General features: G+C 34.4%; 3 protein-coding genes across 5 annotated transcripts in view; 2 read left to right on the top strand and 1 right to left on the bottom strand.

Moving 5' to 3' along the window:
* Positions 1-21,859, bottom strand: part of LOC135137076 (larval cuticle protein 16/17-like) — a 28,123-nt gene extending 6,264 nt beyond the window's left edge. The window contains exon 1 of one of the 3 annotated variants that reach the window (XM_064066616.1): positions 21,636-21,859. In XM_064066616.1, coding sequence (XP_063922686.1) covers positions 21,636-21,671 — 36 coding nt within the window. In that variant the 5' untranslated portion in view covers positions 21,672-21,859. Of the gene's footprint in view, positions 1-4,598; positions 4,673-12,990; positions 13,059-21,635 lie in introns of those variants that run through there. The other 2 variants (XM_064066617.1, XM_064066618.1) reach the window with 2 other exon arrangements.
* On the top strand, positions 12,749-13,410 carry LOC135137077 (cuticle protein 8-like). The gene is made up of 3 exons (XM_064066620.1): positions 12,749-12,958; positions 13,004-13,099; positions 13,149-13,410. The coding sequence occupies exons 1-3, from the start codon at positions 12,950-12,952 to the stop codon at positions 13,407-13,409; spliced, it is 366 nt and encodes a 121-aa protein (XP_063922690.1). The 5' UTR covers positions 12,749-12,949; the 3' UTR covers position 13,410.
* Positions 21,860-22,251: 392 nt separating the features above from the next.
* On the top strand, positions 22,252-23,288 carry LOC135137063 (cuticle protein 8-like). Its single transcript, XM_064066601.1, has 2 exons — positions 22,252-22,886; positions 22,944-23,288. The coding sequence occupies exons 1-2, from the start codon at positions 22,866-22,868 to the stop codon at positions 23,286-23,288; spliced, it is 366 nt and encodes a 121-aa protein (XP_063922671.1). The 5' UTR covers positions 22,252-22,865.
* Positions 23,289-27,185: the final 3,897 nt, after the last annotated feature.

Consider the following 27,185-nt stretch of genomic DNA (forward strand, 5'->3'; position numbering starts at 1 on the left):
ACATGTTTTCTGTTTCTTGTTAAGTAAAGAAGACTTCCTATGTTAAGAAAAAATGGACGAAATATAAGCCCCACCCACCCACCCCTTCCCAATTGTGACGAATATTTTATTCATCGTGAGGTGAAGGGCGGAGTTTAGTTGCAAAATCATCATTTCTCTACAACAAATTACCATATATTCATCACAATTGAGATTGTAATTTTTGTTTTTTTTTTTTAATATATAGAGTTTTCTTTCAACAACAAGATAGTTAAACATATTCTCAGTTTCTTGCTGGGAAAAAAAGGCTTCGTATATTAAGAAAAACCGGACTAAGTATAAGCCCCGCCCACCCACCCCTTCTCGATTGTAATGAATGTTTTATTCACTGTGAGCTGAAGGGCGGAGTTTTGTACCAAAATTGTCATTTCTCTACAAGAAATTACCATATGAAATTCATCACAATTGAGAATGGGGCGGGTGGGTGGGGCTTAATTTTTTTTGTTTTTTTTTTTTAATATATAGTTTTCTTTCAATAACAAAATAGTTAAACATGTTTTCCGTTTCTTGTTAAGAAAAGAAGACTTCCTATATTAAGAAAAAATGGACAAAATACAAGCCCCGCCCACCCACCCCTTGTCGATTGTGACGAATATTTTATTCATCGTGAGCTGAAGGGCGGAGTTTTGTTGCAAAATCCTCATTTCTCTACAAGATACCATATGAAATTCATCACAATTGAGATTGGGGCGGGTGGGTGGGGCTTAATTTTTATTTGTTTTTTTTTAATATATAGTTTTCTTTCAACAACAAGATAGTTAAACATATTCTCAGTTTCTTGCTGGGAAAAAAAGACTTCGTATATTAAGAAAAACTGGACTAAATATAAGCCCCGCCCACCCACCCCTTCTCAATTGTGACGAATATTTTATTTATCGTGAGCTAAAGGGCGGAGTTTAGTTGCAAAATCCTCATTTCTCTACAAGATACCATATGAAATTCATCACAATTGAGATTGGGGCGGGTGGGTGGGGCTTAATTTTTGTTTGTTTTTTTTTTAATATATAGTTTTCTTTCAACAACAAAATAGCTAAACATGTTTTCCGTTTCTTGTTAAGAAAAAAAGACTTCTTATATTAAGAAAAAAAGGGACAAAATATAAGCCCCGCCCACCCACCCCTTCTCAATTGTGACGAATGTTTTATTCATTGTGAGCTGAAGGACGGACTTTTGTAGCAAAATCGTCATTTCTCTACAAGAAATTACCATATGAAATTCATCACAATTGAGAGTGGGGCGGGTGGGTGGGGCTTAATTTTTGTTTTTTTTTTTTTAGTATATAGAGTTTTCTTTTAACAACAGGATAGTTAAACTTATTTTCAGTTTCTTTTGGAAAAAGAAGAAAAAGAAGACTTCCTATATATAGAAAAAATGGACAAAATATAAGCCCCGCCCACCCACCCCTCCTCAATTGTGACGAATATTTTATTTATCGTGAGCTGAAGGGCGGAGTTTAGTTGCAAAATCATCATTTCTCTACAAGAAATTACCATATGAAGTATGTTTTTAAAAGGGTAGAATTTTTTAGAGAAATATTGATGTTACATTTAAACTCCGCCCTTCGGTCTCATTGGGAATTAAAATCTAACCACAATTGAGATCGGGGCGAGTGGGTGGGGCCTAATTTTTGTTTTGTTTTTTTTTGTTTATATACATAGTTTTCTCGAAAAATTGAAGAGATGAGAAACTGAAAAACCTAAAAACTGAAAAACCTAAAAATTGAAAAATTAAAAATTGAAAATTCGTAAAATTTCAAATCGAAAAACTGCAAAATCTAATAACTGAAACATCCAGAAGTTTGAAAACTGGAAAATTTAAAAATAAAAACTCGAATAGAAATCGTAAAATTAATTAAAAAAAAAAAAACAAAAAATCGATGAATTGCAAATTGAAAAACTGACGAAACAAAAAATTATAAAATCCGAACCTACAAAAATTGAAAAATTGTAAAAATTATGAAAATAAAAAACTGAAACGAAAAATTGGAAATGGAAAAATTAAAAATTGAAAACTCGAAAACTCAATTCGAAAAATTGCAAAATCTAGAAATTGAACTGAAAAGTTGAAAAATTGAAAAATTTAATTTAATTTTTTTTATTTCCTAAATTTTTGGATTTCTTAAATCGCAACGTCTAAAATTTCAAAATGTTTGTGATAATAGCATCATGTTATTTTTTAAACCCTGGAGATATAACAATTTTTCTGTTTTAAAATGTCAACTTTTTCTTCAAAATTTCAGACTTTCCAAAAAAACAATCGTACAATGCGTCCTAAAAATATGAAAAAATTCGTCTAAATTTAAGAAAAAAGTGATTTTGATTTTTTTTTTAATTACGTCTCATATTTTGATATTAATTGAGTCAGCAATAAATTAAAAAAAACGGTGTTATAGTTTTTGAATTATTGAACAAATCTATCCTAAAGAATTGTTTTGCATTTATTGTGCATCTGAGTCTGAGGAAATTATTTGTTCATAATCTTAGGGTTTTCTTTTCACATTCGAGTTTATGAAAATTTGGCTTTTTTAAATTTATAAATCGGTCAAAATTGAACGATTCTTTCCTAAATTTTTTGATTTCTTAATTCGCAACGTCTGAAATTTGAAATTTTTGTAATTTCACCATCACGCATTTTTTTTTTTAATACTAGATAAAACGTTGTTTCTGTTTAAAATATTAACTCTTTCTTTTATTTAAATTATCAAAAAAATATAATCATGCAATTCGTCCAAAGAGCACGAAAAAATTTGATCTAAATTTGAATATTTATGTCAGTAGTAAATTAAAAAAAGTTTTCGAATTATTGAATAAATCTCTCCTAAAAAATATGTTTTGTATTTATTGTGCGTTTGAGTCTGAGGAAATTCTGTATGCATAATCTGAAATTAAATTAAATTAATAAATCTTAAATTAAAATTTACGAAAATTTCACTTTTTTAAATTTATACTTCTGTCAAAATTCAACGATAATTTTTTAAATTTAATTTAATTTCCCAACGTCCAAAATTTCGAAATTTTTGTGACAACAGCGTCATGTCATTTTTTTTTAATTGTGGAGAAATAACAAATTTTTCTATTTTAAAATGTCAACTTTTTGTTCATTTAGTAAAAACGCAAATTTTCCAAAAAAATACAAATGTACAATGCGTCAAAAAAATACGAAAAAATTCGACTAAATTTAACAAAAAAAGTGATTTTAACCTTTTTTTAATTACGTATCATGTTTTTATATTAACTGAATCAGCAATAAATTAAAAAAAAAAGATGTTCTAGTTTTTGAATTATTGAACAAATCTATCCTAAAAAAATTGTTTTGAATTTATTGTGCCTCTAAGCCTGAGGAAATTTGTGTTCATATTCTTAGGATTTTCTTTTCAAATTCGAGTTTATGAAAATTTCACTGTTTTAAATTTATAATTTGGTCAAAAGTGAATGATAATTTCGTAAATTTTTTGATATTTTAATTCGCAACGCTTGAAATTTGAAATTTGTAATTTCGCCGTCATGTTATTTTTTTTAATACTGGATAAAACGGTGTTTCTGTTTAAAATGTTAACTTTTTCTTTTATTTAAAAAATATTTAGATTATCCAAAAATACAATCACGCAATGCGTCCAAAAAGTACGAAACAACTGATCTAAATTTATCAAAAAAGTGACTCTGACGTCTTTTTTAATTAATAAATTAAAAAATTGTGCAATGTTAAACAAGTCTATTTTAAAAAATATGTTTTGTATTTATTGTGCCTCTGAGTCTGACAAAATTCTGCGCTCGTAATCTTAAAGTTTTCTTTTTTAATTTCGAATTTATAAAAAATTCAGTTTTTTGCATAATGTTATTTTTCTAAAACCCTGGAAATTTAAATCTATTTTAAAATCTCAAGTTTTTTTCATTTACAAAATATTCCGATTTTCCAAAAATATACAATCATGCAATCCGTCCAAAAGTAAAAAAAAGGATTAATGAAAATTTGGAAAAAATCTGTTCAATGAAGCTTATTTTAATCTTACGTGGATTAATCTTACCACACAAAAAAATAAAAACCATAACTTTTTTTCGTTAACAGGTACTCACTGACCTCCAGGAGCAATGTCTCCATAAACTGCGACTATATACTTTGGATTTATTTGCTCAAATAGGTACAGGAAATTTTGAATAAAGATTAGTAGAATATCCACAATAAATTTTCTTAAGTAAACCTCACCCGAAATTTATAGCTTTCCTGTTGCCTAGAGCTAATGATAAAACCATGTCTTTAACCTACGAGTCACCGTAAAAAAAACTGCTTTAGAATGAAATTAAGACAATTTGTTTGGAATGTCTCTGAAATTTTAGTAAGGCATTAATAACTATTGAATTTACTTTCCAAAAAATTAACACTATGTCGAAAAAAATGTTTGTTTAATTTACAAAAAACTGGCGAAAATATGCCTTAAATTAAAAAATTTAGTAAATTATGCAAAGTAAACCGTTTGAAAAAATCAAGATTAAATTTAGAAGTATAAAATCCGTCTAAAGCAATAAATTGAAGTCGGCTGCGACTTTTCGCCCCCTACTCACCGCACACACAACCCTTCTCATTTCCATTCTTGCAAACCCTCCCGAATCAATACCGCAAAGAATGAACACAATATACCCGCACACATACAGACCCACATTACTCCGTCAGCAAAAAGCCCCATCTTTATAACTTCATAAACTCCTACCCAAGTAGTGGTGGAACATCAAACTCCTCGCCGCCGAACAAGCTTAATCGTTCCTAATAACACCCATCAAGCAAAACAAACCATCAACAACCATCAAAACCAACTACCGGCCAATTAAGCCTCCACTCGACAAAAACGCGACTTTTTTCCCTCGTTCGCGTGCGTTTCGCGCGAAAAAATCGCCTCGGGAAAAATTTTTAGAGGGTTAGTGACCCATCCGAATCTAATCTCGCCCATTTCTGTCCACCTGCAGCGAAAATACGATTGCAGGAATCTCGCCGATAAATTCGAGAGGATTTTAAAGCTCGGCCGATTTTTGCAGCGGCCCACGAGGTTCGGGCCTACATGGACGTTACCTGCTTTTATTGCACTCATATATAATAAATACCGCTAGAAATTAAGGTGCTTGCGTTGATGAGGCGCGACGGGCATAAATACGCGATCGATGGGACGGCGGCGGTGGGCGATTATGGTACCCGACCAAATTTTACCGGCTACCAGGGACAGCGCTACAAATTGCCCGAGCGCCGTGGACGCGAGATCGCAGATAAGAAATGCGGTGGTCGGCTCTTTTGGAGCGTGTAGGTGACGGGACAATTAGTGGGAAATGGGGCTGTGGAAGCGCCGTTACGTGAAAAGTACCGCGGTGGGAGGATGGGAGGACGTTTGCGGACTCGGCGGATTTTTTTCAAGGAGATGACAGAACTCGGGATTTATTTTTAGACTTCTTGGAATTTTTAAAAATTTATGGCTCCACTTTAAAAAATGCTCGTGACATCATATCGCCGCATGATAACGGTTATAACTTATCCTGTTGGTTTATGGTCGCACTGTATATGGCTTCCCGAACGGCTTTTCAAAATTTTGGCTCGGTCCCTTCTTGTGCTTTCGTGACTTGAACTAATCGCAGAGTTAATGCAATTTCAGCCGCGGACCCATCAAGAAGTCATCACTTCGTCACAACATAAATCTCCCCCGCCCGCCGCCCACCTGCATGTCCCACGTGCCGCAAGATCGCCGAAACAACACCCCCGCCGCCGCCGCCGCCCCCGCTAAATGCACAGCCATTCCGGTGAAAAATAACTTCGGCAAGCTGCGTATTTTCCTGTTCCTGAGTGCCGGGAAATTTATGGGTAATGCGGTGCATAACTTATGCTGGATGCAACTCCTCCTCAGCACATAAATCGATTAATTATTAAGACGAGCGTTGCAGGGGAGGTGGTGGTGTGAGGTCTTCGACGTCTGCTACGGGGCAGTAAACACAGTGGAGCGTTGAAGGTTCAGTCGGGCTAAAAATTCAGCAGAAAGAAGACATGGGTGAACACCAATCGAGAAAATGGTTCAAACATCATCAAATACACTTTTTTCACTACTAGAAACCATAAAACAATAAATTGAAAAAATAAACGTTCAAGTTTTTGACCCAACATGATTTTGTTTTGATTTCTAATCAAACTTAATCTAAATCTTCAACACCATGCATATACTCAAGTAATGGTAGTAGCACAAATTTATTCATTTTTTAAGAAATAATCGCATCAAGTATTTCGTACATAACCTCAATCTTCTTTCTGAGCCTTGGTCGCAAACGTTCAACTTTGCTACCTCTTAATAAGTCGACATTTGCATGCTTCATGGCTGCTAGTAAAAAAAATAGTATATTAACCACGGTTGTAAAGCCACTTCTAGGTCTCGCCCTTTAGAGTGAGTCTAAAATGCTTGGCTTTGCAACCTTTGCTAATAATATACTATTTCTGATATCAGTGGACTAAGTACGAAAAAGACGATTAAAGACGAAAAATTACGAAAAGGACGAAAAGGACGATGAAGGACGAAAAAGGTCGAAAAAGGACGAAAAAGGACTAAAAAGGACGAATAAGGACGAAAAAGGACGAAGAAGGACGAAACAGAATGAAAAATACAATTAAGGACTAAAAAGGACGAACAGGACCAAAAAGGACGAAAGGGCGAAAAAGACGATTAAGGACGAAAAAGGACGACAACGGACGAAAAGGACGGAAAAGGACGAAAAAGAACGATTAAGGACGAAAAAGGACGAAAAGGACGAAATAGGACGACAAGGATGAAAAAGGACGATTAAGGACGAAAAAGGACGAACAAGGACGAAAAAGGACGACAAAGAATGAAGAGGACGAAAAGGACAATTAAAGACGAAAAAGGACGAAAAGGACGAAAGAAGCTACTAAGGACGAAAAAGTCGATTAAGAACGAAAAAGAACGAAGAATGACGACAAGGGAGAAAAAGGACGAAGAAGACGAGTATAAGAACAAAAATGGACGAAAAAGGACGAACAGGAAGAAAAAGGACGAAAAGGATGAAAAGGACGATTAAGGACGAAAAAGCACGAGTAAGGACGGAAAAGGACGAACAGGACGAAAAAGGACGAAAAGGACAAAAAAAGACAAAAAAGACGATTAGGGACGAAAAGGACCAAAAGGACCAGAAGGACGACAAGGACGAATAAGGACGAATAAGGACGAAAAAGGACGAAAAAGGACGAAAAAGAACGAAGGACGAAAAAAGACGAAGAAGAACGAAAAGGACGTAAAAGGACCAAAAAGGACGATTAACGACGAAAAAGGACGAACAAGAACGAAAAAGACGATAAAGGACGAAATAGGACGAAAAGGACGAAAAGGACGAACAAGAACGAAAAAGAGGATGAAGGACGAAAGAGAACGAAAAGAACGAAAAGGACGAAGAGAATGATGAAGGACGAAAAAGACGATAAAGGACGAAAAAGACTGTTAAGGACGAAAAAGGACGATTAAGGACGGAAAAGGACGAAGAAGAACAAAAAAGACGAAAAAGGACGAGAAGGACGAAAAAGGACTAAAACATGACGGATAAGGACGAAAAAGGACGACGAAGGACGAAACACGACGAAAAATGCAATTAAGGACGAAAAAGGACGAACAGGACCAAAAAGGACGAAAAGGACGAAAAGGACGAAAAAGACGATTAAGGACGACAAAGGACGAAAAAGACGATCAAGGACGAAAAAAGACGACAACGGACGAAAAAGACGAAAAAGGACGAGAAGGACGAAAAAGACGATTCAGGACGAAAAAGGACGAACAAAGACGAAAAACGACGAAAAGGACGAAAACGGACGATGAAGGACGAAAAAGGACTAACAAAGACGAAAAAGGACGAAGAGGACGAAAAAGGATGATGAAGGACGAAAAAGGACGACAATGGACGAAAAAGGACGAAGAAGAACAAAAAAGACGAAAAAGGACGAGAAGGACGAAAAAGACGATTCAGGACGAAAAATGACGAACAAAGACGAAAAACGACGAAAAGGACGAAAAAGGACGGTTAAGGACGTGCAAGGACGAAAAAGGACGAACAAGGACGAAAACGGACGACAAAGAATAAAGAGAACGAAAAGGACGATCAAAGACGAAAAAGGACGAAAAGGGCGAAAGAGGCTATTAAGGACGAAAAAGGCGTTTAAGAACGAAAAAGAACGAAGAATGACGACAAGGGCGAAAAAGGACGAAGAAGACGAGTATAAGAACAAAAATGGACGAAAAAGGACGAGGAAGGACGAAAAAGGAGGAAAAATACGATTAAGAACGAAAAAGGACAAACAGGACGAAAAAGGACGAACAGGATGAAAAGGACAATTAAGGACGAAAAAGTACGAGTAAGGACAAAAGGACGAACATAACGAAAAAGGACGAAAAAGGACGAAAAGGACGAAGAAGAACGAAAAAGACGATTAAGGACGAAAAAGGACGCGAAGGACCAAAAAGACGATTCAGGACGAAAAAGGACGAACAAAGACGAAAAACGACGAAAAGGTCGAAAAAGGACGGTTAAGGACGAATAAGGACGAATAAGGACGAACAAGGACGAAAAAGGACGAACAAGAACGAAAAAGGACGACAAAGAATGAAGATGAGGAAAAGGACGATTAAAGACGAAAACGGACGAAAAGGACGAAAGAGGCTATTAAGGACGAAAAAGGCGATTAAGAACGAAAAAGAACTGAGAATGACGACAAGGGCGAAAAAGGACGAAGAAGACGAAAAAGGACGAACAGGATGAAAAAGGACGAACAGGATGAAAAGGACGATTAAGGACGAAAAAGTACGAGTAAGGACGAAAAAGGACAAAACAGACGATTAAGGATGAAAAGGACCAAAAGGACCAGAAAGGCGACAAGGACGAAAAAGGACGAATAAGGACGAAAAAGAACGAAGAAGGACGAAAAAAGACGAAAAGGACGAAAGAGGCTATTAAGGACGAAAAAGGCGATTAAGAACGAAAAAGAACTGAGAATGACGACAAGGGCGAAAAAGGACGAAGAAGACGAAAAAGGACGAACAGGATGAAAAAGGACGAACAGGATGAAAAGGACGATTACGCACGAAAAAGTACGAGTAAGGACGAAAAAGGACAAAACAGACGATTAAGGATGAAAAGGACCAAAAGGACCAGAAAGGCGACAAGGACGAAAAAGGACGAATAAGGACGAAAAAGAACGAAGAAGGACGAAAAAAGACGAAAAAGGACGAAAAGGACGTAAAAGGACCAAAAAGGACGATTGACGACGAACAAGGACGAAAAAGGACGAACAAGAACGAAAAAGACGATGAAGGAAGAAAAAGGACGAAAAGGACGAAAAGGATGAAAAGAACGAAAAGGACGAAAAGGACGAACAAGAACGAAAAGGACGAACAAGAACGAAAAAGACGATGAAGGACGAAAAAGAACGAAAAGGACGAAAAGAACGAAAAGGACGAACAAGAACGAAAAGGACGAACAAGAACGAAAAAGAGGAAGAAGGACAAAAAAGAACGAAAAGGACGAAAAGAACGAAAAGGACGAAGAGGATGATGAAGGACGAACAGGATGAAAAGGACGATTAAGGACGAAAAAGTACGAGTAAGGACGAAAAAGGACAAAACAGACGATTAAGGATGAAAAGGACCAAAAGGACCAGAAAGGCGACAAGGACGAAAAAGGACGAATAAGGACGAAAAAGACCGAAGAAGGACGAAAAAAGACGAAAAAGGACGAAAAGGACGTAAAAGGACCAAAAAGGACGATTAACGACGAACAAGGACGAAAAAGGACGAACAAGAACGAAAAAGACGATGAAGGAAGAAAAAGGACGAAAAGGACGAAAAGGACGAAAAGGATGAAAAGAACGAAAAGGACGAAAAGGACGAACAAGAACGAAAAGGACGAACAACAACGAAAAAGACGATGAAGGACGAAAAAGAACGAAAAGGACGAAAAGAACGAAAAGGACGAACAAGGACGAAAAGGACGAACAAGAACGAAAAAGAGGAAAAAGGACAAAAAAGAACGAAAAGGACGAAAAGAACGAAAAGGACGAAGAGGATGATGAAGGACGAAAAAGACGAAAAAGACGAAAAAGGCGATTAAGGACGAAAAAGTTGTTAAGGACGAAAAAGGACGAAGAATGACGAAAAGGACGAAAAACGACGAAAAGGACGATTAAGGACGAAAGGGACGAACAGGACGAAAAAGGACGTAAAGGGGGAAAAAGAACGAAAAAGACAATTAAGGACAAAAAAGGACGAGAAGGACGAAAATGACGATTCAGGACGAAAAAGGACGAAAAAATCGATTAACGACCAAAAGACGATTAAGGACTAAAAAGGACGAATAAGAACGAAAAAGGACGAATAAGGACAAAAAGGACGAAAAAAGACGAACAAAGACGAAAGAGGACGAAAAGGACAAAAAAGGACGCTTAAGGACGAAATAAAACGAAAAGGACGAAAAAGAATGAAAAGGACGAAAAGGACGATTAAGGACGAAAAAGGACGAAAAGGACGAAAAAGAACGAAAAGGACGAAAAAGGACGAAAAAGGACGAAAAGGACGAAAAGGACGAAAAAGGCAATTAAGGACGAAAAAGGCGATTAGGGGCGAAAAAAAAACGAAGAATGACGACAAAGGCGAAAAAGGACGAAGAAGTCGAGTATAAGAACAAAAAATCCGAAAAAGGACGAAAAGGACGATTAAGGACGAAAAGGACGATTAAGGACGAAAAGGACGATTAAGGACGAAAAAGGACTAATAAGGACGAAAAGGACGAAAAAGGACGTGAAGGACGAAAAAGACGATTTTGGACGAAGGACGAAAAAGGACGGAAAAGGACGAAAAAGGACGAGAAGGACGAAAAAGACGATTCAGGACGAAAAAGTCGATTAACGACGAAAAAGGACGAAAAGGACGAAAAAAGACTCTTAAGGATGAAAAAGGACAAAAAGGACGAAAAGAACGAACAAATACGGTTAAGGACGAATAAGGACGAAAAAGGACGAAAAGGACGATTAAGGACGAAAAGGACGAAAAAGGGCGAAAAGGACGATTGAGCACGAAAAGGAGGGGAAAGGATGAAAAGGACGAAAAAGGACGAAAAGGACGAAAACGGACGAAAAGGACGAAAAAGATAAATGTCAGAAATACAAAGAACGTAATTACAAAAAGTTAAACATGAACAACTATCTCGGACTCAAAATTCAAGCAGCCAGGTATTAAACACCAATCGGTAAAATGGTTCAAATATCGTCAGGTATATTTTTCTGATGCCAGTGGACTAAATAAAGATATCAGAAATATATCGAACTTAATAGAAATCATTAAACATTAACAACCACCTCGAACTCCAAATTCATTCAGGTTCAAGTAAACACCAACCGAGAAAATGGTTCAAACGACATCAAATATACTTTTTTGATATCAATGAACCAAGCATGGATACCAGAAATGGAAAGTAAGCTATAGCAAAGATTAAAAATGAACAACCTCCGCGAGCCCAAAATTCAAACAGGTATGGGGCACATCATTCGAGAAAATGGTTCAAACATCATCAAATGCACTTGTCTGATATCGCTGGACCAAGTATGGATACCGCTGATACCAAAAATATAAAAACGTAATAGAAAAGATTAAATGAGAAAAAGCATATCGAGTTCAAAATTCAAACAGGTATGGATAAACACCAGTTCAGAAAATGGTTCAAACATCATCAAATATCCGTTCGGTGGTTATTAAACAAATATTAACCCTTGCTGTAAATTCTAAATTCTAGACAAACAAGAATTGTACCTCAACATTTTGTCAATTGTTTTATGACAGACATAGGCAACCAACTATACCAGAGTTAGTACAGTAGAATCTATGCATGGTATTGTCGACGCAAATTATCTTATGATTTTAGTTTTCCGAACAAAATATTGCATTTCTAAATGAAAAAAAAATTAATTCAGTTATTTCTTCGCAATTTTATTTGTACTGTGTGATTATTTTCTCCTCGATTTCTAACCTGTCAATCTTGAAGATGGCACCGTTACGTCAAGAACGACAGTACACATCGTTAAATCATTTATTATTATTATTTTTTCTTAAAAACACTACAAATGCAGTCATTTTAAAGTCAAAATATTTCAGAATTCCAGCTCTTAGATCAAAAACAATATTTTGCGTGTAGGCAACCAACACTACACACAATGAAAACAACGCCAATTCAGTTAACATTTTTCCAAGAACCCCAGAGACCGCAAGCTCCACCCCCATACCGAGTGTTGAAAAACCGGTCCCCGTTACCTCACGCCGCGCTTTCCACTTTAATGAAAGCGCAAATTGAAAGCGGTTTCCTCCGATATGCAAAAAGTGGCCATAAAAATCCGAGAATGTGGAAATTCCGAGTGCCCCAGTCGCTGCGATTACGCCATAACCCATCCAATTTGCCGAATAAAAATCGCCCGACTTTCTCGCAGGACGAGATTCTTAGATTCTTGTCGCAGGATCACGTAATCCCGCTTTCACGAGGCGCAAGGACGGGAAGTTGGATGTAAACAAATATGTAAACAAATCGACAACAATGCAAGGACCTGCAGATAAAAGATAAGCGGTTGCGTAAGAAGGTTTTGCCAATGAAGTGATTAGTAGATAAAAGAAAACTCTATAACATTTTTAACATTTTTTTTTTTTTTTTAATTTCGACACAAACTAAAGACAGAAATTTTGCAAAAATTGAAAGACAATCGAGGATTGAATGAAAATCATCCAGACAACCCGAATTTGAGTCCAAAGTACTAATCAAAGTCACCGGTACTACGCTAAGAGGGGAGCACCCCTCTTCCTATAAATACGAAGATTTTCTCTCAATGCACTAGTGCACCTATAGACAAAATGCATAAGGTATGTCCATCTACAGTAGTACCACCACTCACTCTTCGTTTCTAGGTACTCCTGTTAGTAGTGTCCCTAGCGGCATCCTGGGCCTATCCCATCGACTACGGGACCCAGTTAACCCCAGCAATCGTCAAAGAAGACCCGGCGGTGAGTACCTCTCCCATTTAGTACCACTACCAAGCACCCTCTTCCACAGGCCTACCCAAAGTACCACTTCGAGTACGGCGTGAAAGACGACCAAACCGGCGACATTAAAGAACAAGCAGAAGAGCGCGACGGCGACGTGGTCAAAGGCGAGTACTCCCTAATCGAGCCCGACGGTACTCTCCGCAAAGTGCAGTACCAAGACGACGGCAAAAGCGGCTTCAACGCCATCGTGACCCGCGGCCACTCCACGCACCCCGCCCCCAAAAAAATTGCAGTACCCGTTCCGGTACCTCTCCTCTATCACCACTAACCATAAAAATGTAAATTTTCCCAGATTACAATAAACATTGTTGTCCCTAAAATATGCAATTTTATGCAAATCATTTCCCATACGTTACACAAGTCCTTTGTTTTTTACGATTGTTTCAAGGCTGTCGAAATTGGAATTGAATATTTCTCAAAGCGGAGTTCGCACTGTTTAAAATAGAATGCGGCGTGTAGTGTGCATTATTGATGTGACGCTTTTCCGATATCCTGCATACTTTAAATATATTGAAAACGTTTTGTTTTATGGGGAAGAGGTGAGCAAATTTAGTAGCGATTTCGAGGGGGCGCGGACGCGCCGCCGAGGGGTGGCTGGAGGGATTTATTGTTCTAAGGGGAGTCTAAATTTGCGGTTTTTCGTAGTTGTGTGATTGCTTGAGGGCTCGCGCTCGGGAAATCATATTCAATTAAAAATGCGGAAAGGTGGGCAGGGGAGCGTTCGTGTCAGATTTTAACAGATATTTACGTCACGAGTGGGATAAAATCGCTGTTGTGGCACGAGGGCGAAGTTTGAAATGCGGTTTTAATTTAGAAATCTATAAAGTTAGAAAACCTGAAACGAGAATTACTTTAAGCAAAGAAGCGTTTAATATACTCGGATTTTATAAAGTGAAGAATGTGATCTGAATTAACTGTCTGTTGGCAATACTTTTTAAACAAAAATATGAACTTTCTTGCGTTTATGTTGGCACCACGGAAGTAATTGTCTGACAGATATGTCAATCGTAACATGCAATAAATTCAGGTTATGTTTTGGATACAGTTTGCAAATTAAAAATGTCAACAATGTTAATCTTGACAGCTGACAACCGAAAAGTATAGAAAACATCATGATTCAATTTCAACTAAAAATCCAGAATTGCCAACAGACTCAGTCATTAATACATATTTCTAAGGTTTTATTATGTAGATCCAATAATATGAAACAGTTGGGGGGAGGGGGTTAGAGAGACAGACAGACATGACAGAGAAAAAGAAAAAGAAAAAACAGATAAAAAGAATGACAGATAAAGTGAAATCCAGAAAAACCATGCACATGAAAACAAACAGAAAGAAATTCGAAAAGAGACAAAAAAAGACAGTTTAAAGACAAAAACAGAGAGAGAAAGACAGAAAGCGAGATAGGGACAAAAAATGAAAGAAGATAGAAAGACAGAAAAAATGGCAAACAAAAACACAGAGAGAAACACTTAATGAAAAAAATATTTAACTAGAAAGGAAGACTAAGAAAAACACGAAAACAAAATATACATAGAGCAAAAAATTCTAAAATGAGACATCGAAAATTATCGAAACGACATAGAAAAAGAAAGACACAGAAAACACGGGAATTAAAAAACACAAAAATAAAATAAAAAAGAATAAAAATCGACAAAGAACTTAAAAATGTGTAAGAAAAATACACAGGAACAAACAGAGATAGATTGAAAAAAATTCAGATGAAAAAAACAGAAACAAAGATAAAAGAATGACAGATAGAAAGAAATCCAGAAAAAAGGCTGAAGAGACACAAAAAACAGAAAGAAAGACAGGAACAATGACAGAAAAAGAAAAAAAAGATGAAAATTAAAAAGATAAAGATAAAAATAAAAATTCGGAACAACACGGGAAGAAAGGCAGACAGAATGAAATCTAGGGAGAAACAGAAATAAACATAGACACGAAGTATAACAAACAAGAGATTATATAGAAAGGAAGACAGACAGTAAGAAAATCAAAGAAGAAAGAAAGACAGAGACAAAGAATAAAAGATCAAAAGAAAACACAAAATAATACTTAGACGCGAGAATGACAACCGGAACAAAAAACAAAGAAAAACATCAAAGAAAAAATAGAGACAAAAGGAAAAATTGGAAGAAAGAAGGCATGAAAAAGACAGAGAGAGGAAGACAGGCAAAAACAGAAAGGAAGAAAGAGAAAAAAAAAATAAACAGAAAAAGTAGGAGCAAAGAAAGGAAGATAGAATCGGGGACAAAGACGACTAAAAATAAAGAAAAGACAAAAGAAAAGACAAAAGCAAAGACTGAAAGAATGACTAACAAAAAGTACAGAGAAAAAATTAAAAAAAATACAGATAGAAAAACATTCTGAAACAACAAAAGAAAAACCAGACAAGTAAAAGACCATAAAAATAAAGATAAAAACAATAAAAAGAAAATAAAAAGAAACTGAAAAATGAAAAGAGTGTGGGAGTAAGACAAAAAACGGACAGAAAAAACATAGACAAACATAAAGATAAAAACAAAGATAGAAAGAAGGATAACCAGGGTCAAAGAATGAAAAACTAAAAGAAAAACACAAAAAATATAGAAAAGGAGACAGAAACAACCATGAAATTATAACAAAAGATAGAAAAAAAAAACGAATTTGATTAAAAATTACAGAAAATGTCCAGAAGGAAAGAGAAATATAGACAGACAAAAATAGAGATGTAGAAAAAGATAGACAAAAAGAAACATGAGGACAAAGAAAGAAGCAAAACACAAAAATAGAAAGGAATGGAGGAAGAAATACAGCAAGAGATATAAAGAAAAAAAAATTTATCTGATGGAAAATCGAAGAATCCAAAATCTAGAAACTGAAAATCGAAAAATTGAAAAATCGAAAAATTAAAAACCTGAAAAATCGAGAAATCCAAGAAATCCAAGAAATGCAAGAAATCCAAGAAATCCAAGAAATCCACGAAATCCAAGAAATTCAACAAATCGAAGAAATCGAAGAAATTGCAGTAAACCAAGGAATCCAAAAAATTCAAGAAATCCAAGAAATCCAAGAAATCGAATAAATCCACGAAATGCAAGAAATCCAAGAAATCGAAGAACTAGAAGAACTCGAAGAAATTGAAGAAATCCAAAAAATCCAAGAAATCCAAGAGATCCAAGAAATCCAAGAAATTGCAAAAAAAACAAGAAATCCAAAAAAATCAAGAAATCCAAAAAATCCACGAAATCCAAGAAATCGAAGAAATCGAAGAAATCGAAAAAATCAAAGAAATCGAGGAAATCCAAAAAATCCAAGAAATTCAAGAAGTCCAAGAAATCCAAGAAATCCATGAAGTCCAAGAAATCCAAGGAATCCAAAAAATTGCAGAAAACCAAGAAATGCAAAAAATTCCAAGAAATCCAAGAAATATAAGAAATACAAGAAACGCAAGAAATCCCAGAAATCGAAGAAATTTCAGAAAACCAAGAAATTCAAAGAAATTCAAGAAATCCAAGAAATTGCAGAAAACCAAGAAAACCAAGAAATCCAAAAAATTCAAGAAATACAAGAAATCCAAGAAATCGAAGAAATCGAAGAAATCCAAGAAATGCAAGGAATCTAAGAAATCGAAGAAATTACAGAAAACCAAGGAGTCCAAAAAATTCAAGAAATCCAAGAAATTGCAGAGAACCAAGAAATCCAAAAAATTCAAGAAATCCACAAAATCCAAGAGATCCAAGAAATCCAAGAAATTGCAAAAAAACAAGAAATTCAAAAAATTCAAGAAATCTAAGAAATCCAACAAATACAAGAAATACAAGGAATCCAAAAAATCCAAGAAATCCAAGAAATTGCAGAAAACCAAGAAATCCAAAAAAATCAAGAAATCCAAAAAATCCAAGAAATCGAAGAAATCGAAGAAATCGAAAAAATCAAAGAAATCGAGGAAATCCAAAAAATCGAAGAAACCCAAGAAGTCCAAGAAATCGAAGAAATCCATGAAGTCCAAGAAATCCAGGGAATCCAAAAAATTGCAGAAAACCAAGAAATGCAAAAAATTCCAAGAAATCCAAGAAATATAAGAAATACATGAAACGCAAGAAATCCCAGAAATCGAAGAAATTTCAGAAAACCAAGGAATTCAAAGAAATTCAAGAAATCCAAGAATTTGCAGAAAACCAAGAAAACCAAGAAATCCAAAAAATTCAAGAAATACAAGAAATCCAAGAAATCGAAGAAATCCAAGAAATGCAAGGAATCTAAGAAATCGAAGAAATTACAGAAAACCAAGGAGTCCAAAAATTTCAAGAAAACCAAGAAATTGCAGAGAACCAAGAAACCCAAAAAATTCAAGAAATCCAAAAAATCCAAGAAATCCAAGAAATAAAAGAAATCGAAGAAATCCAAGAAATCCAAGAAATCCAAGAAATCGAAGAACCCAAAGAACTCGAAGAAATTGAAGAAACCCAAAAAATCCAAGAAATCCACAAAATCCAAGAGATCCAAGAAACCCAAGAAATTGCAAAAAAACAAAAAAAACAAAAAATCGGAATATTAAAAAGCGGAAAAATGGAAAGAATTTGAAAAATTGAAAAATAATACATACAATTGAAAATTCGATTAGTGAAAAATCGAAGACTGGAAAAATAAAAAAATCGAAAAATTGAAATTCGGAAAATCGAAAATTCGTAAAACCGATAATCGGAAAATTGAAAATTCGAAATTTGAAAATCCAAAAATATGAAAATTAATTTCGAAAAATCGAAAATTAAAAAATTGAAATATCGAAACTTCCTATTCGATATATCGAAATATCGAATTTTAGGTATATATAAATCTATGTAAAGGTATATTAAGCGTTAATAGTAAACATTACATTACATCGAAAAACCGATAAATCGAAAAGTAAAATAATTGAAAATTCGAATATCGAAAAATCGAAAAGTCGAGAAACTGCAAAAACGAAAAATCGAAAATTCGAAAATCCTAAAATCGAAAAGTCGAGAAATCTAAAAAAACGAAAAATCAAAAATCGAATCGAAAAATGAAAAAATTTGAAAAATTGAGTATTCGAAAACTCAAAAAGTGAAACAGTTCGAATAGTCGAATAGTCGAAAATCGAATAATAAAATCGGAAACTCGAGAAATCGAAAAATACAAAAATCTAAAATTAAAAAAATTGAAACATCGAAAAATGGAAGATGTAAAAAATCGAAAATCGAAAAATCGAAAATCGAAAAATCAAAAAATCGAAAAACGAAATGGTGGAAAATTCGAAAATTGGAAACTAGAAAAAAGTAGAATTGGAAAATTGAGAAATCGAACACTCGAAAAGTAAAAAGATTGACAATTCAAATATCGAAAAACTAAAAATTCGAAAAATCGAAAATAGTAAAAATCGAAAAGTCGAGAAACAGAAAAAACGGTAGAGTAAAAACTGAAGTGTCTAAATTTTGAAGCATGGAAAAGTCGAAAATCGAAAAATCAAAAGTCGAAAAATCGAAAATTGAAAAACTGAAAAATCGGAAAATGGAAAGAATTTGAGAAATCGAAAAATCGAAAAGTCAAACAATTGAAAATTCTACTAGTCGAAAATCAAAAATTTCAAAAATCGAAAATTAAAACAATTGAAATTCGAAAAATCGTGAAATAAAAAAGTTGGGAATTCGAACAATGAAAAATGGAAAAATCAAAAAATTCAAAACTCGAAAAATCGGGAAGTGAAAAAATCGAATAATCCAAAAATCGAGAAAAATAATTGAAAATTCGAATATCGAAAAATCGAAAAGTCGAGAAACTGCAAAAACGAAAAATCGAAAATTCGAAAATTCTAAAATCGAAAAGTCGATAAATCTAAAAAAATGAAAAATCAAAAATCGAATCGAAAAATGAAAAATTAAAAAATTAAAAAATTGAGTAATCGAAAACTCAAAAAGTGACACAGTTCGAATAGTCGAATAGTCGAAAATCGAATAATAAAATCGGAAACTCGATAAATCGAAAAATACAAAAATCTAAAATTAAAAAAATTGAAACATCGAAAAATGGAAGATTTGAAAAATCGAAAATCGAAAAATCAAAAAATCGAAAACCGAAATAGTGGAAAATTCGAAAATTGGAACCTAGAAAAAAGTAGAATTGGAAAATTGAGAAATCGAACACTCGAAAAATAAAAAGAATGACAATTCAAATATCGAAAAACTAAAAATTCGAAAAGTCGGGAAACCGAAAAAACGAAAGAGTAAAAACTGAAGTGTCTAAATTTTGAAGCATGGAAAAGTCGAAAATTCGAAAAATCAAAAATCGAAAAATTGAAAAATCGAAAAATGGAAAGAATTTGAGAAATCGAAAAATCGAAAAGTAAAACAATTGAAAATTCTACTAGTCGAAAATCAAAAACTTGAAAAATCGAAAAATAAAACAATTGAAATTCGAAAAATCGTGAAATAAAAAAGTTGGGAATTCGAACAATGAAAAATGGAAAAATCAAAAAATTCAAAACTCGAAAAATCGGAAAGTGAAAAAATCGAATAATACAAAAATCGAGAAAATAATTGAAAATTCGAATATCGAAAAATCGAAAAGTCGAGAAACTGTAAAAACGAAAAATCGAAAATTCGAAAATTCTAAAATCGAAAAGTCGATAAATCTAAAAAAAATGAAAAATCAAAAATCGAATCGAAAAATGAAAAATTAAAAAATTAAAAAATTGAGTAATCGAAAACTCAAAAAGTGACACAGTTCGAATAGTCGAATAGTCGAAAATTGAATAATAAAATCGGAAACTCGATAAATCGAAAAATACAAAAATCTAAAATTAAAAAAATTGAAACATCGAAAAATGGAAGAGTTGAAAAATCGAAAATCGAAAAATCAAAAAATCGAAAACCGAAATAGTGGAAAATTCGAAAATTGGAAACTAGAAAAAAAGTAGAATTGGAAAATTGAGAAATTGAACCCTCGAAAAGTAAAAACAATGACAATTCAAATATCGAAAAACTAAAAATTCGAAAAATCGAAAAGTCGGGAAACCGAAAAAACGAAAGAGTAAAAACTGAAGTGTCCAAATTTTGAAGCATGGAAAAGTCGAAAATTCGAAAAATCAAAAATCGAAAAATCAAAAATCGAAAAATCGAAAAATTGAAAAATCGAAAAATGGAAAGAATTTGAGAAATCGAAAAATCTAAAAGCAAAACAATTGAAAATTCTACTAGTCGAAAATCAAAAACTTGAAAAATCGAAAAATAAAACAATTGAAATTCAAAAAATCGTGAAATAAAAAAGTTGGGAATTCGAACAATGAAAAATTGAAAAATCAAAAAATTCAAAACTCGAAAAATCGGGAAGTGGAAAAATCGAGAAATCCAAAAATCGAAAAGTAAAATAATTGAAAATTCGAATATCGAAAAATCGAAAAGTCGAGAAACTGCAAAATCGAAAATCGAAAAATCAAAAAATCGAAAACCGAAATAGTGGAAAATTCGAAAATTGGAAACTAGAAAAAAGCAGAATTGGAAAATTAAGAAATCGAACACTCGAAAAGTAAAAAGATTGACAATTCAAATATCGAAAAACTAAAAATTCGAAAAATCGAAAAATTTAAAAATCGAGAAATGGAAAGAATTTGAGACATCGAAAAATCGAAAAGTAAAACAGTTGAAAATTCTACTAGTCGAAAATCAAAAACTTGAAAAATCGAAAAATAAAACAACAGAAATTTGAAAAATCGTTATGTAATTGGAAAATCGAAAATCGAAAATCCACAAGTCTAAAATTTAAAATCAAATATCGAAAATTAAAAAACCGAAATATCGAAATATCTAAAAATTGAGAAAAAAGAAAAGTTGGGAATTCGAATAATGAAAAGTCGAAAAATAAAAAAATCGAAAACTCGCAAAATCGGGAAATGGGAAAGAAAGGAGGGAATTTTGAAAGAAAAAAGGCATGAAAAGGACAGAGAGGGGAAGACAGACAAAAAACAGAAAGGAATAAAGAGAAATAGACAGAAAAAGTAGAAGGGAAGAAAGGAAGACAGAAACAGGGACAAGAACGACAAAAAAATGTAGAAAAGACAGAAAGAATGACAAAAGAAAAGTACAGAGAACGAATTTCAAAAAATTACAGATCGGAAAACATTCGGAAAAACACAAAAGGAAAACCGGACAAGTAGAAGACCATAAAAATAAAGATCAAAACAATAAAAAGAAACGCAAAAATAGAAAGGAATGGAGGAATAAATACAGCAAGAGACATAAAGAAAAGCACAGAATGACAGAAAGGGACAATGAAAGAAAGACGAAAATGAAAAAGTCGAAATAAAGATGGAAAAAATGACAAACAGAAAAACAGTGCACAAAGGGATACAGAAAGAAACACAAAAGAAATATTGAGGAAAAAAAAGACAGAGACAAGCAATATAGCGAAAACTGAAAACAGAAAGGCAAGAGAACCCAAAGAATGACCAATTGGGCCAGATCTTCGACATCTACCATTAAATAAAAAAACCAACCTGATTTTCAAAAGTCCTATCGCACAATTTCTCCATTTCTAGCCACACTAACGCAAAATTTCGCCCGCTGTCTTAATCGATCCACCAACTTTAACCCACCGGTCCACCGAGATCCAAATTTCGCCAGCGAAACCCCCCAACAAACCTAGTTTCCTCCACGAAATAACAACTCTATTCCCTGCCCAGCGACTCTATTATATATTTATTCCTGACCCGATAATAGGATAAAGCTTCTATTTTAAGCCAATATCCGCCCACCCGCCCCCCCAATCAAAACAGGCATCCCTAATCCCCCGATCAATAAACCAATTATCAGCGACACCGACGCCGCCCCCATTAGATCCGCCGCATCTTGAATTTGCTGTCACTTCCGGCGACACGGCGCAATTTACCGAACACTCGGCACGGAAAACATCCAACGAAAAAAGCAACTCCGAATTACGTAATACGGTTTAGTGTACGTTTTATTGCCGACAGCGTGATTCACGAGGACAGGAAGCAATGCATATGCACACGAACCGGCCAACATTTCATGCCCATATCGCGGCTTGTGCGTGTTCGTATCTCGAGAGATTAAAATTTCGACGAAATCGCAAAGTTGTTGGTTGCGTCGGAGGCGAGGCAAGTTCGGGGCAATAACTTTGCGCGTTTTTCTTTTTCATTTAATTTTCCGCTATCTAAATGGCGGCGATGAGTAACGTTTATCCTTTTCACGCGCGATTTCCGCTGGATGTGTACGCCGCCGGAGGATCCCGGAAGAATCCGGGGCGATGCGACGTGAAAATACATAACACAATATATTCGGGAGATGTTCCGGCGGCAAGTCGATATCGGTAATCTACATCTGCTTAGCGGAGCTGGAAGTTTATGTGAGTGTGAGGAATTGCGGATTTATAGATAGACGAGTGAGAAAAACACTGCGTGAGAAATTTCCGGCGTTACCGGAATGCTCCGGATTTAAAATTCGAACTCGGTAATGAAATTCGGGCTCTATTTAATAGAACTGTCATACCCGAATAGTCTGACCGCAACTCAAGCCACCGACTGACTCATTAAACCACACGAAACATTCCATCAATTAGATAACATGTCTTATCACACTCGTCCACAAGATTTCGCAAAAAAATAAAAGCAAAAATCGGCGAATGCAACACCACCGAAATTACACAACGACAAAGAAGTATAAAAGTACCAGTTGTTGTAGCAACGATTTAGTTAACACTTGCAGCAATGACGACTCTTTGGTTCTTCGTAAGTACCGTCTTTCCCTAATATTAGTAGTACCATCATCAAAACACCCATTTTCAGATCATACCCATCGTACATTTAGTTTTCGCCGAAGACGACGGCAGCTACTCATACCACAAATTTAGCGGACCAGTGAGTGGGAACATCCGCGAGGTGGTAGTACCTAGGCGCTACCCCAACCAAGGATATACTCTGGACTATGTGGCGACGCCAGACTATCTGTATTCGTATGGGGTGGAAGACCCATTAAATCTGAATCGACAGATTCATAGAGAAACCAGAAACGGAGATAACGTACAGGGAGAATACAAGGTACTACAACCCGATGGGCTGGTGAGGATTGTCAAGTACAGCGCCGATGGTACTAATGGGTTTACGGCGACTGTGCGATACGTTAAATTGTAGCAAGACTGTTTTTGTTGTTGTTCTATGTGAATAAAGTTGTTGAGTTTTAATCGTTTGAGTTTTCGTTGCAAAAAATTTCTATGTGGTTGTAGGTAAGCGAAGAAAAATGTTTGCTGCACCGGTGGGAATCAAACCACACATCTCCCACTTGCCAGGCCTTGACCACTAGACAACAGAGCGGCTTATCTTACCAACCTGTTAAAGCCGTCACATGGTTATGATTAAAATAAATAAAAATTTAGGAAATTTGAAGCATCTAATTCAATAGATTGAATTGTACTCGGTATTAAAAGATCTCGAGAATCCTACAAAATATAATAAGTATTTAATTAACGAAAACACAAAATAATTACTTTGGCAATGAGAATGATGATCAGAAACAAATATAAAGTGGAACACTAAAAGAAAAAATATGTAGACAGAGGAGACAGAAACAAAGACTCACAGAAAGAAAACAACGGTTAAAATAGAGAAACAACAATAAAACGAACGAGGGCACAAAAGAACACGGAAATGAAAACAATGGAGATAAACTTACTAAAACGACAAGTAGAAATTAAAAAAATAAAGAATTATAGGAAAAGAAGACGAATAGAAAGGTAGAGGAACAGAATGAAAAGCTAAAAAAAAACAACAACAAAGACCATGAAAGAGAAAGACGGAAGGGAATCCAGAAAGAAAGAGAAATAAAAATAGGCAGAAACGAAGACAAACAGAACGCAAAAGAGTCAAAAGAAAATACAAAAAGGGAAACAGACAGTAAGAAAAACAGCCACAGTGAAAGATAGACAGAAAGAAAAGCAAACAGAAAAAAAGAGAGAGACAAAACATAATAATCTAAAAGGAAAACACAAAAAAATAACAAATAGAAATAAACAAGGAGAAATACCGAAGGAAAAATTATATCGACAAAGAAGACGGCACAAAGAAAGACAAATAAAAACGAAGACAGAAAGAAAACAAAGTAAAATACGGAGAAACAAAAATAAAAAGAATGATAGGCAGAAAGAAATCGAGAAAGGAACATAGAAATAACGATTGACAGAAAAATAAGACAGAATGAAAAAAACAGACAATAAAAAAAAGTAAAATAGAGAAACAATGACAAAGAAAATTACAAAAAATATAGGAAGAAACACGGAAAGAAGAAAGGTGGACAGAAGAAAAGACGAAAATTAAAAAGACAGAGACAACAATGAAGAAAAACAGACACACAGAAAGATAAACAGGGAGAAAACAAAACAGAAAGAAAAATACCAAAAAAATATTATATAGACAGGGAGGAAGATAGCAAGATGCACGGAAATGAAAAAGACAAAGATAAAACTACGAAAATGACAGGTGGAAAAACATACGGAAAGAAACATAGAAAAACATACAGAAACGAAGACAGAAAAAAAAACAAAAAGCACATGTAATACAAAAAAAAAAAACGGCAGAACAGAAGACGTTAAAAAGGCAAAGAGGAGGAACGGAAAAACGAAAAACTAAAAAAGCAGAAATACAGAAACAAGAACCACGAAAAAAAAGGAAAGACAAGAAGACTTAGAAGGACGAAAATTAAAAAGACAGAGATAACAATAAACAGAACTTTCCATAAAACACTAAAAGAAGGACAGACAGAAAAGACAAAAGAAAGATAGCAAGATACATTGAAATGAAAAAGACAAAGATAAATTTAGAAAAATGACAGGTGAAAAAATATCTGGACAGAAACATAGAAAGTACATGTAACACAAAGAAACAAGCATAACAAGAATGACAGGAAAAGAAGACGACAAAAAGGTAAGAAGAAGAAAAGAAAAAACGAAAAAAACTAAAAAAGCAGAAATACGATGACAAAAAACCACAAAACCACGAAACGCGGAAAAAAGTAAGACGGGAAGACTAAGGAAGACGAAAATTAAAAAGACAGAGATAACAATAAAAAGAACTTTCCAAAAAACACAGAAAAAAAGACAAACAGAAAGATAGGGAGAAAAAATAAAAAGTTGAAAAAATACAAAAAAAGCAAGAAAACATAGTAACAATATTCAGTATACAAAGAAAGAAAGAAAGAAAAAAAGAATGGAAAAAAAATAGACACAAGGGACAATAAAAGTGAGGCAGGCAGAAGAAAACACAGAAAAGGAGACATACTGTAAGAAAAACAAACAGAAAAGTAGACTGGGGGAAAAAAGAAAAGCAAACAGGAAGAAACGCGAAGATAAGGAATAAGAAACCGGCAGGAAAACACAAACAAATTATGTAGGCAGAAAGAAAGACAAACAACCAAAAATTCAAAAACACGAAAAGAAAATATATGTAAACAAAGGGAAAGACAGAAAGATATAAATCAGATGTGAACCAACGCGGAAAGAAAACAAAACGTAAAACACAGAAAAACAAAATCAAAAAAAATTACAGATCGTAGAAAATCCAGAAAGTAACACAGAAATAAAGATTGACAGAAAAGAAGACATACAGAAAGACAGGGTGAAAGAATCAAGGCTTAAAGAATACAAACAACAATTAAAGAAATATAGAAAGAAACAGAAATAAAAAGGTAGACAGAGGGAAAGATAGAAGTGAAGACAAATAAGAGAGGCAGAATAGGAGGCAGCCTGTAAGAAAAACATAGAGTGAAAGATAGACCGGGAGAAAATTAGAAAAGCAAACAGAAAGAAACAGAGACAAAGAATAAAAAACCGAAAGAAAACCACAAAAAATTATATAGGCAAGGAGAATGACAAACAAAAAGGAACAAAGAAAAACACCAAAAGAAAGAATGTGCAAAAGGCAAAAATAGAAAGAAACTGGGACATGAAAAAAGGCGAAAATGACAGGTGGAAAAACATTGGGAAAGAAACATATAGAGACAGACAGACACGAAGCCAGCAGAAAGAAATCCAGAAAGAAGCATAGAAATGAAGATTGACAAAAAAAAAGAAGATAGATAGAAAGACAGAGAGGAAGAATGAAAGAACAAAAACATAAAAAAAAAACCGAAAGACAGAAACAATGACAAAATAAAAGAAAGACAGCCTCTTTATTAATTCTTAAGTTCCAATTTCCAGCAGTTTTAAATTTTCAATTCAGGACTTCATTGCTTAATTTTTCATTCCCAAATCAAGTTTCCAAATTTTTTAATTTGTAGTTAATTTCCAGTTTTCAGTATCAGATTTCCGGTTGACAATTTCTAGTTCGAAATTTCCCATTCCGATTTTTAGTATTATTCAGTTCTCAGTTTTAAATTTCCAACACTGAATTTCTGAGTCCAAATTTCCTTATTTTTAGTTCTGTTCCTAATTTTAATTGCCAATTTTTAATTTCAAATTCTAAATATCATCTTTAGTTAAATCATTAGGAGTTAGTCTTATTTTAGAGCTGTTAAAAACTGAAAACTCAAGATTTTAGTGCTTTTAAAATTCCCCTAAAATCCACAGTAGTCCTCCTTCGTGACACTTTATTTTAAAATTCCGCATAAAAACCCACCCACACTTGTCCCTATTCCATTCCACGTTGGTATTCCTGCTCTACATCCCCTATCTACATAAAGGTTACCAACTTACGAACAAAACTCAAACCCGATTACTCAACTTCACCCAACCACGCTCATTCTTCCTTTTATTCTCAAAGGACTTAAACGCACCTCCCCGCCGATTAAATAACAGAATATCGCCGCCGCCGACCAGAATATCAATAACTCTCTTACACTGAATCATAATCACTCCGGAAGTCCACAAATCAAATCGATTAAAAATACAGCGGTCATTACCACCACTATCCGCCAAGAATATAAAAGATTGATCGTTCGCCATGAATCGCAGTGGCGCCAACCGTAAAAAAACGTGCGGTTGTTTACATACCACTTCCTGCACCACACACTTCTGCGAATGACGTCACGCTTTTCGGTGG

The sequence above is a fragment of the Zophobas morio genome, unplaced genomic scaffold (genome assembly GCF_036711695.1).
Source record: "Zophobas morio isolate AGI-343-1 ecotype UQ-CSIRO unplaced genomic scaffold, CSIRO_AGI_Zmor_V1 ptg000028l, whole genome shotgun sequence".
Lineage (NCBI taxonomy): Eukaryota > Metazoa > Arthropoda > Insecta > Coleoptera > Tenebrionidae > Zophobas > Zophobas morio.